Source organism: Cimex lectularius, unplaced genomic scaffold, assembly GCF_000648675.2.
Source record: "Cimex lectularius strain Harlan isolate CLEC.00 unplaced genomic scaffold, Clec_2.1 scaffold86, whole genome shotgun sequence".
Taxonomy (NCBI): domain Eukaryota; kingdom Metazoa; phylum Arthropoda; class Insecta; order Hemiptera; family Cimicidae; genus Cimex; species Cimex lectularius.
The window spans coordinates 1682705-1694053 of NW_019392763.1; the positions used below are offsets into that span (position 1 = coordinate 1682705).

General features: G+C 32.9%; 1 protein-coding gene across 3 annotated transcripts; it reads right to left on the reverse strand.

Annotated features, from left to right (window-relative positions):
• Positions 1–289: 289 nt before the first annotated feature.
• LOC106673485 lies at positions 290–10821 on the reverse strand. 3 transcript variants are annotated; one of them, XR_001341396.2, is made up of 8 exons: positions 10432–10721; positions 7343–7713; positions 7155–7277; positions 6758–6875; positions 6447–6686; positions 5093–5254; positions 882–1481; positions 290–803 (listed from the first exon to the last, which is right to left on the reverse strand). XR_001341396.2 is itself a non-coding variant. In XM_014405631.2 (8 exons), exons 2-8 carry the CDS (start codon positions 10458–10460, stop codon positions 770–772), a joined length of 1077 nt encoding a protein of 358 aa, XP_014261117.1. In that variant the 5' UTR covers positions 10461–10652; positions 10728–10821; the 3' UTR covers positions 630–769. The 3 variants fall into 3 exon arrangements, 2 of the variants coding, with proteins under 2 accessions (XP_014261117.1, XP_014261116.1); XM_014405631.2 differs by lacking the exon at positions 882–1481 and adding an exon at positions 10728–10821 and having other exon boundaries at positions 630–803; positions 10432–10652; XM_014405630.2 differs by lacking the exon at positions 882–1481 and having other exon boundaries at positions 630–803.
• Between the last annotated feature and the right edge of the window lie 528 nt (positions 10822–11349).

The window sequence follows — 11349 nt, forward strand, 5'->3', positions numbered from 1 at the left end:
GGGCATTTTTGAAAAAAGCCTATTTGTGAGTAGTGTGGGTACAAATTTTTGACAGCTGAGATTCAAACCAAAGACAGTGATGAGTCGCTCACCACTGTTGCTGCTTACTAATTAAAATTGCTTACCTGGCTGCAGAAATCCACTTTTGTCTCACAATAAATTTTCAAATTATAATTTCATAAATTAATTTACGAACTCTTCATTCATGTTATGAATGAAAATTTTTGCATATTCGCTTAGTGGTCATAATCTAAAAAAACTGATGGTAGAGGACTTCAATAACTTTTTATTGTAATCTGTTTATTTAAAACAATAAACTTGAATGTACAAAAATCTGTTCGGTTTATGAGTAATTCACAAACTTGTATAACTACATGTCCAAAAAAAATTAAAGCAACTAACTATCGCTAATTACATTCTTCTTTCTCATGTCTTGTCTTATAGATTAATAAATATGAAAATGTCAAAAAAAAAAAATCAAATATATTTTGCCGTAATTACTGACTAAAAAGAAAAATTAAAAAGTGATTAAAATTTAAACCTGTTGGTAAGAAAAACAATAATTTTACTGTCTGTTTTCAATACGAAGGAATCTCGACCGCCGGTCAAAATTGGTTATATTATCAAAATAATTCTATTCAAATTTTATTTCGTTTATAGAATGTACATCATCCAAATATTCAAATATGATTTGACCTATTTTTCGGAGTACAGCAAACCCCCAAAAAAAGTCTTACTCTTGGCTTATCGGCATACAAAGAATCTTCTGTCAGGGAACTTTTTTCGGCATTTCTTCATCCTCCCTGGAAAAAAAAATACAAAAATAAAATAAGTTTTATCAATTGGACTTTTATAAAGTTTTAAAATATTAGTCTTCTAACCCAAAATTAGTCAGATGTATGACAACTTGTTAAGTCTGTAAGGATAACATAAACGTCTTCCGATCAATTTGACAGCAAATCAAGATGAGATCTTGAGAAATCTGGTTGTTTTAACAAATGGGGATTTTTTTTGTTTTTTAACATAAAAGTATTGCGCTCTTAGTGAATTTCAAACACAGCATGTGAAACACATTAACTGGTTATAAAATACCTAATGCTCATTAAAACAAAACAAACAAAAAAATAATAATAATAAGTACCTATGGATTTGGAATACTGATAATAAAGGAAGAATGTAATAGTATTTTAAAACGTGGAAAGAAAAAAGTTATAAAATTGAAAAACACTCATTTCAAATAATAACTTACGCTTAATAAACGTATGGAAACTTATTAGTTATCAATGACAATTTCAAAGTACAAAATGTCATTTTTTTTAATGTAGTGTCTATTCTCATAAAAATAACTCCTATAAATATTATACAATTATGTAGCAATTCAAAATGCTACAAATCCAATTAATAAAAAGCACTCTTTGGTACTAATTGGCAAGGTAACTTGAATTTGACTGCGAGCATCTATTGAACAGCGAAAATTTTACCTGGAAAAGATTAAACATTTATTATAAAACGACAACTACAAGGCCTTATCCTCAAACTTAAAATCCGATTTGTGCGTGTTAATAAAAAGTGAACTTCTTTAATTTTGAGTTGGCAAATAAGTTCATTCGGTTTTTACGAGCGCAATTAAATTTTACTGAATATATATAGTACATACTATATCAATTATGTATTGGCCCTTTTTTGTTTAATAAACTTTTTTACGTATGTTTACCAATTCTGTTATGCCATGTTCATAAAACCCCTGAGGTAAAAAGTAAAATAATTCCTGTCCTATGGGAGGGTTTACTGTCCAACTACCATTTTACAATTCTTATTTACAAATTATTATCAGGATTTGAACCCAGAAATGCTAGCACTACATATACAATCATATCGGTACACTTGTTAAAAACTGACCAGAGCTTTTTGCCTGCCTCCTCGCCAATGTTTTTCCATTCAGAGTTCTGGAAAGATCATTAAGTGATGTCAGCGTAAATACGAGGATAAGGCAAAACAACCCAACCTAGTCTTATTGAACCAGCACAGCGTCAATCTCCACTTGCGAGTTTTAAACTGGTTCAACATGAGTTCACCAACTCGCATACCAAAACCCATCATCAACTAGTCTTAAAATTCACCCTGGGTCATTAACAATGTATGGAGTATCGCATTGTACATTTTACCTTTCAACTGCCTTTAAACTCCTTTGTTTTTAGTTTTATTAATCCTTTCCGTATTCAGTCTTAGTTTAAGCCGCCCACCGGATGATCCATTATGGATCGATTCAGCTTCCTATGGCTCACTTACCGCCCATAAACACTTTTTTCCCATACCGGGGTAGCGTCAGCATCAGGTAGCGTTGTGTTTCCGGCTTTAGGATTCTGAAGCCATTTAATTCATACAGGTGTCTGATGACCTCAGAGGCTTTTCTCACGACGTTGAATCGTGTTGTTACCTGGTGGATTACCTCACACAATTCTTTCTGATCAGAGATACAATTTTATCGAAGCTCGCAACTGTTTGAGGGAGGTTAAAGAATTTCTGGCCCAAAACCATGATATTTGTGACCATTTAGACTTCCATCATATTACATGGCTTTTCAACCCCCACTCGCTCCCAACTTTGGAGGCTTATGGGAGGCAGGGATAAAATCAGCCATGTCTTTACTCGTTCGTCTTATCGGCTTATCCGCCCGTACTTTCGAGTACTCTCTTTGCCTATTGAGTCTGCCCTCAGCGGCCGACCCTTATATCCCCTGTTGGAGGATCCCATGTAAGCAGTTGAATATCTCTGTCCTGATCATTTTTTAATAAGTGCACCCTTGCTAGCCTTTCCCGAAGCAGCCATTCCTGAAGACACTTGCCCTCAGAACAGGTGGCGAAGCCTCACCCAGATGTTCCAGTCATTTTGGTCACACTGGGCAACATTTAAAATGGACCTCGCCTACCATTCCCTTAAAAGTCGGTGACATTGTTTTTCTAAAGAGCATCAAATCTCAACCGCTTTCATGGCCTCTAGGTCGCATCGAGTCTTCATTTCCAGGACCTGACAAAGTGTGTCATGTCGCTGACGTAGAAACCATATCAAGGATTCATACTAGGCCTGTCAACTTACTGATACCTTCACCTGACTCGTCCAATGCCTAAACTAAATACTGCTTCCTCACTTCCAATTTCTACCTTTCAATGTTCCCTCACTTCCAATTTCCAGCTTCCAATATCTAGTTTTCATTGCTTCCTCACTTCCCAATGCTCCACTTCCATTTTCTTCATAATCTCCTGTGTTTCCCCCTTTTGGTTCCTTTATTTTCGTCTGTGGTTCTTGTCATTTTTTTTGCATATTTTGCTTTCTATTCTCTGTATTTCTGCTTCCCTCTTTCATTTGCTTCCTTTGATCTATTCCTCTTAAGGTATAGAAAATTATTCTAATTTTGGTGGGCGGTTTTGTTTACACCACTTTGTCAAATTTACCCATTCAATTGCCCTTCATATACTACCTGTTGTCAACCACTTTTAAACACCTTTGTTTTTAATTTTATTTAATCCATTTCGTTTCCTTCCACTTTTAATCTGTCACTGAACGATCAGATGCACCGCATCCAATATTTAAATTTGAAGCCTTTATTATTGCTTTGCATCCAATAGTAGATTCAAAGTCTTTACCTTTTTTTTAATTAATTTTGGTACAGGTTTTTATTTTCGTTATTATTATTTCATTTTGGAGAGTGTTCTGGAAACGAGAAGTCATCTATGTCTACCCAGTTCAAGAGACGCCTAGCAAAGCTTGGCCTGAGCCCAAAGATATTTTATTTTGGAATTCAAATCACGGACTTTATCTGACCAGACAGGTAAATTCAAATTTAATCTCAATTCCTTTTTCTTACACTCTTCCAAGCTTATTTTGTTTTTTATTTCAAAACTAGCAACCNCAAGGATTCATACTAGGCCTGTCAACTTACTGATACCTTCACCTGACTCGTCCAATGCCTAAACTAAATACTGCTTCCTCACTTCCAATTTCTACCTTTTGATGTTCCCTCACTTCCAATTTCCAGCTTCCAATATCTAGTTTTCATTGCTTCCTACTTCCCAATGCTCCAGCTTCCATTTTCTAAATAATTTCCTGTGTTTCCCCCTTTTGGTTCCTTTATTTTCATCTGTTGTTCTTGTCATTTTTTCCCATATTTTGCTTTCTATTCTCTGTATTTCTGCTTCCCTCTTTTATTCATTCGCTTCCTTTGATCCATTCCTCTTAAGATATAGAAAATTATTCTAATTTTGGGGGGCGGTTTTTTTTCACCACTTTGTAAAATTTACCCATTCAATTGCCCTTCATATACTACCTGTGATCAACCACTTTTAAACACCTTTGTTTTTAATTTTATTTAATCGTTTTCATTTCCTTCCATTTTTAATCCGCTCCGCTTCCAATATTTAAATTTGAAACCATTATCATTACTTTGCATCCAATAGTAAATTCAAAGTCTTTACCTTTTTTATTAATTTCGGTACAGGTTTTTCATTTTTCTATTATTATTTTATTTCAGTGTTCTGGAAACGAGAAGTCTTCTGTCTACCAGTTCAAGAGAAGCCCAGCGAAGCTCGGCCTGATATTTTATTTTGGAATTCAAATTACGGACTTTATCTAACCAGACAGGTAAATTCAAATTAAATCTCAATTCCTTTTTCTTACTCTCTTCCAAGCTTATTTTGTTTTTTTATTTCAAAACTAGCAACCGACCAGTGGCCCCAACAGGCACGATCATATTTTTTATGGACCTCTGCAGCTTGTTTGCTATTTTGAAATAAAAAAGCAAAAATAAGCCATTAATGAATGTTTTTTCCTTCCATGATGAAAAATTCATTACAAACAAGAGACCTCAATATTCTCAACGCAAAATCCTAAAAAAAATTGTGAAATATTGCCTTTCAACTTGCCTACAACAGAAGCTGGTAGAGCAGGCATAATTAGTAATAATGCAAAAACCACTTATTTGCCAACCCTACAAAATTTTTAAACAAATGTGTCAGAAAATTTCTAAATTTAATATACAATTATCAAGCCCAAAGTATTAATTATGTAAAATTTTTATTTTAAAAAAATATCTCACATAGTGTTTGGTGTCCAGTCAGCCACAAGAGGCTCATCAGTATCATCGACACACTGAAACGCATACAGTAGCCTTAACAACTCATCAGTTCCTCGTCCAACAAGAGAATCGTTGACTGCCATATGCCTCAAAATGCCTCGTCGGTCAATAACAAAATGTGATCTGTAGAAAAAAAAAGTTAGAACAAAGACGATACATGTAGGTAAAACCATTCCACATACTTGGGTAATTTTTTTATGTTTCAATAATTGTAGACGTTATGTTATCATAATTACTGATGAAATTGTACAAATAAACCTTTTACGTTAAATTTACACAAACAATTTAGCTTGCACGGGCTAGGAATTTTATTTAAGACCTCTTTTCTTGAAAAATCCCTCAATGAGTCAAACAAAAAACAAAAAAAAACCTAAAGTTGGTAGAATAAATGAAAATCTTATTTTTAGGAAATGTTAAGAGAAACAGATGGGCTTGGTTATTTCAAGTTAAGGGTTTAACTTGAACATAGAAAAGTCCTCCATTTCTTACCTCGTACTAAAAATCGCCCTATTTCATTCTGTCACATCATAAAGAAACCATGGGATTTTCCTTGAACAGACCATATCACGGGAGCCCCTAGCAAGCAACTCCACTTCCCTTCTTTTCTTTTATATTAATGACTTACCTAAATCCATAAATAATGCTACAATCATGTTCACGCATCCCCTAACCTAAATTTACCTTTCCTTCCCTCCTGCTGACCAATTGCAAGAATTCAGGACGACACAATTAGCACCAAGGGCTTTGAAAAAAGGCTTAACTTGAAAGCTTAAAATTTCCCTCCTGTTCATCTGTTTACAATTACCTATTATCCTAGTTCCTTCTGTCCCAATATCAAAACCTTGGAATTGTCCCTGATCAGACTTTATCCTGAAATACCATATCTTCAAGATTTCCTACATCTGCTTGTGCACCTTTCATTCTACCTTTTAAAGTATATGTAAATCTCCTGGTTTCCTCTCATTTTCTATCTCACTTATGGGGGGACTTAAAATTAAGGTTATCATCCACCAAAGCCCCATCCTTTTCCACCTTTAAGTCGCTTTGATTACGTCTTCTCCTTACAACTTGGCACCGAAGATTTTTAACTATCCCTTTTTAGTTTAATTAGTATATCTATTTTTGTAAATAGAAATCTTTGTATAGTTTTATCATGTTTGAATGTTTGTAAATAAATGGGTTCATAATGCATTATTCGAGAAAATTTTAAATCCAAAAATAAAGTTTAATTTTCATTTCATTCACGTTTATTTTATTTTAGAAAAATATACCCAAATAGACAGAATTTTTATATTTAAAATTATTTTAAACATACCTGAGGGCATGACCCTTTTCACTGAGGTAAACCCCGTAGTCTTTAGCGATGGAATGGTTTGGATCAGCGAGCAGGGGTATTTTGGGATTAGCGACTCCACCTTCGCCCCTCGGGGTCTTCACCCACACCAAATGCGCCAGGTGAGAGTCTGTGGAACATGCGACGATTTCCGTTTTCAGAGATCGAAACTCACCCAATCGGTCGCTCAGCGCTGTTATCTCACTTGAGCACACTTTCGAACTGAAACCGTTTTGTAATTATTAAGGATCAATCGATAGGAAATAGTATATAATGAAATTGTTGTCTCCTACAAGTCATTGCAGTAGAAAACCAAGATCACGTAACGGCCTTTGTATCCGTTCAGATCTAATTTTGTCACATGACCGTTCACAATTGCAGTGGCCTTCCAATGAGGAGCAGGCCTGGTAACTAGAATGGAAAACAAAATTTCAAATTGATAATAACTAAAATATATAAATCTAAAATTGTTCATAAGATGGAATTTTAAAAAAAAATCCTCTTGTATCACCCATGATTTTATTTCACTAAGATCACATAAAATACTCCAAGAATAAAGAATAAAATAAAACCAGATTGAAAATTTAAGTTTATTATATTTTTCTGTCTAATTATAGTACAAATCACAAATAAGAATACATTTTTTTTAAATATATACAGATTAAAAAAATATTTTAAAAATCCTCTCACCTACTGCTTTAGAAATAACAGGTTCTTCACATAAGAGATCAGCTGAGTTTTGTGAACTATCAACAGAATCACCTTTACAATGATGATCTACTTTTCCTCCAAAATTTGAGTCACTATTACTATCTAGAATTTAAAAAATAATATAAATATAAATCGTTAAAGAAAAACATACCAGGGAAGGAACATACCATTTTCCACATTTTCAACTGAGGCTTCTTTTGATTCGGAGTTCTGACCTCCTCCTTTGTGAATCTTCAACATTCGTAGATGACGTTTACCAGTAGCGTGCTTTTCCAGTTCGCTTTTCCCAGCTTTAATAACACGACAACAAACTATGCATGTCGCAAACTCCGGACTGGCGTGCGGCCTGAGCCAGTCTTTAAATATGTCGAACATCATCCAGGCGGAACGGAACTTCTTTGGCTTGTGGTTTGAGTAGCGCGGCTTCTTCCGCTCTGACTGATGGGGGGAAGAGACATCAGAGAGCAGATCGACATCTTTATCCCCATCATCGTCCATTTGTCTCTGCCTAGGCTGGCCAATTGTGAGACCCACTTGACTAAAAAACCAAAATCGTTATTAGGCACATCACAATCAAATAATATGTTTTGTTAAGTTACTATTATTTTCAGGATAAAAAAAGTCAGAAAGCACTATTAATGCTTGATGCATGAAGCTAGATTATTGAGGAAATTATGATGCAACATAGATGAGTAACCTCAATGGTGAAATCTTTTAATTCATAATAGGGCTTAAATTTTCTACATGGATATAGGATTCTTATGATATAATAAAGAGCTAAAAAAAAATTTACATAATGAATAAATATTTTTTTCCCTCGTAATGAATAACAGTGAGAAGTAAAGGAAAATATATGGGTAATTGGTGAAACACAAAAAAAGTTTTATTTGCTAAATTACCATTATTTTCAGGGTAAAAAGACAAAGCACTATTAATGCTTGATTCATGAATAGCTAGATCACTGAAGAAATCATGATGCAACATAGATGGGTAACTTCAAACTTTTAATTCATAACAGGGCTTAAATTTTCTATATGTCAATTTATAAGTATTATTATTATATAATAGCTATAAAAAAATAATTACATCATGAATGAATCATTGTTTTCCCTTAGTAATGAATAACAGTGAAAAGTAAAGGAAAAGTGATTGTAATTGGTGTATTACAAATATTTAAAAACAACAACAAATAAAAAATAATAATAAATAATAATAAATAAAATAAATAATAAAATAAACAAATATTTACATGTTGTTACTATTAATTTTCAGAGTAAAAAAAGACAGAAAGCACTAGTGCTTGATGCATGAATAGCTTGAGTTTGAAAATAATTATGCACAAAAGATGTTAACAATAAATTTTACTTTAGAATCATAATGGAAACATGTAGATATAAACACTTTTAGTGTTTTAAAAAACAAGATTAAAGCCATTATAAATTGACAGAAACTTATGATTATTAACAGCTAATTATAATTTTTTTCACTGTACATAAATCATTTTTCTCTCCAGTAATGAAAAATAATGAAAAGTAAAGGAAAATTGATGGGTTATTTGGTGAATCACGAACAAATCTTTATTTGCCAAACTACTATTATTTTCAGGGTAAAAAAGACAGAAAGCACTAGTGCTTGAAACATGAATTGTTAAATCATTGAAGAAATCATGTAACATAGATGTTAACCCTCCATGGTGAATCCTTTTAATTCATAACAGGGCTTAAATTTGCTAACTAGTCGATCAATTTGAATTACACTGAGTATTTCCAATGAGAACTGATGCAGAGAGATGTCTAGTCTTAATATTGTACAGCACTGACCATGTAAAATTAATGATAGCAATCAAATTTGACCATAAAATCTTAATGGAAATATGCTAGCAGAAGAGACTTTTAAAAATAATATAATAGAATGTAGCTAAATATTTTTAGTATTTAAAAGTTAAAGTCCTTATAAACTGACATGATACTTATGATTATTAACAGCTAATCATAAATGTTTTCATTAAGAATAGATCATTTTTCTCTCTAGTACCGAAAAACAGTGAAAAAGTAAAGGAAAACTGTCTGTAATTGGTGTATTACAAACAAATCTTTATTTGCTAAGTTGCTATTATTTTCAGGGTAACAGACAGACAGCACTAGTGCTTGATGCATGAATAGGTTGAGCACTGAAAAAAAAATCATGCAAAAAGATATCTAACATAAAATTTTACTTTAGAATCATAATGGAATGTAGATAGATTTTAGTGATTAAAAGAGCAGATTACAGTCATTATAAATTGACATGATACTTATGATTATTAACAGCTTATTATAATTGTTTTCATTATGAATAAACCATTTTTCACTCTAGTAATGAAAAACAGTGTCAAGTAACGGAAAGATAATGGGTTATTGGCGAATCACAAACAAATCTTTATTTGCTAAGTTGCTATTATTTTCAGGGTAAGAAAGTCAGAAAGCAGTAGTGCTTGATGCATGAATAGCTTGAGCATTGAAAAAATCATGCAAAAAAGATGTCTAACATTAAATTTTACTTTAGAATCATAATGGAAACATGTAGATAGATTGTTGTGATTAAAAGAGCAGATTACTGTCTTTACAAAGTGACATGATATTTATGATTATTAACAGCTTATTATAATTGTTTTCATTATGAATAAACCATTTTTCTCTCTAGTAATGAAAAACAGCGTAATGTAAAGGAAAATTGATGGGTCATTGGCAAAACGCAAACTAATCTTTATTTGCTAAGTTGCTATTATTTTCAGGGTGAAAAAAGTCAGAAAGCACTAGTGCTTGATGCACGAATAGCTTGAGCATTGAAAAAATCATGCAAAAAAAGATTTCTAACATTAAATTTTACTTTAGAATCATAATGGAAACATGTAGATAGATTTTTGTGATTAAAAGAGCAGATTACAGTCTTTATAAATTGACATGATACTTATGATGATTAACAGCTTAATATAATTGTTTTCATTATGAATAAACCATTTTTCTCTCTAGTAATGAAAAACAGCGTAATGTAAAGGAAAATTGATGAGTTATTGGCAAAACACAAACAAATCTTTATTTGATAAGTTGCTACTATTTTCAGGGTAAAAAAGTCAGAAAGCAGTAGTGCTTGATGCATGAATAGCTTGAGCATTGAAAAAAAAATCACGTAACTTGCAACATAGATGTGTAACCTCAACGCGCTTAGAAACGTTTTAATTCGTCAAAATTAATTAATTTCCAAATTAATTATTTACCCAAGCTCTCCGATCAGTTCAGAAGACATGGCCGTTGTTATAAAAACACTCGTCTCATTCAAATCGGCGAAGCGACGGAGAAAAACATCGAACGGCGAAACCGTCCGATTTGCCGCACGGGGCAGAAAAGTCGAAGAGTTAAAACTTAAAAATGTGAAATAAGCCCTGGGTCGGGTCCTGAGGACGGCCGCTTTTTAATATAGACGCTGCATGACCGGGACCTAGAAGGAAATTAACTTTGTTTACTAATATTTGTTGAAGCTTCGACAGGAAAAGCACAGAGTTAGAGACGAGACCTGAGAAGCTGAGAAGCGGTGCTTGGCAGATCGCTAAGGGTCGAACTTAAGCACTCATATACGTTACAACGCCTCAAGCGGCACCTGCATGCTCTCGAGTTTCCGTGCCACTTTCAAAACATCCTAATTCAAAATCGCCCAAATTCCCAACAATTTTAACACCAAAAAATATTTCAAATCCTCAAAAATGTCTGCTATCGTTAGACTAAACGAGGTTACAAATCTATATTAATTATTTATTTAACGGGTTTAAGCCCCCTTACATGTACATATTTTAGATAATAATATTAGCAAAATTAATAATAAAATAACAAAAAAATTTCAATTAATTATACTTTTATCTAAAATCTTTGGTTGAAATAAAAATATAATTAAATACGGTCAATTATGAAAGCTAAACATATATGGGGTAATTGGCAAATCACAAAGAAATCTTTATTTTTGTTACGAGTTGGATCTTCAGGAGGTCACATGACGGATGAAATAAAGAGAAAAAAAGAAAAAGAACAGCCTCCAGGTTCAACTGAGCTTTCGGCGACTTATAACGCCATACTCAGGGCCTAGATTTATTAAAAACAATAAATATAATTTTTTTTGACAATATAATACAATTGTGTAAAAT

Bases quoted from the DNA above. Each gene is read 5' to 3' on its own strand.
- LOC106673485 (XM_014405631.2), bottom strand. From the start codon at position 10,460: ATGTCTTCTGAACTGATCGGAGAGCTTGG. The intron at 7,714-10,431 runs GTAAATAATTAA...TTGGTTTTTTAG, and splicing joins GAACTGATCGGAGAGCTTGG to TCAAGTGGGTCTCACAATTG. The intron at 804-5,092 runs GTGAGATATTTT...TTTTTTTTCCAG, and splicing joins GACTGGACACCAAACACTAT to GGAGGATGAAGAAATGCCGA.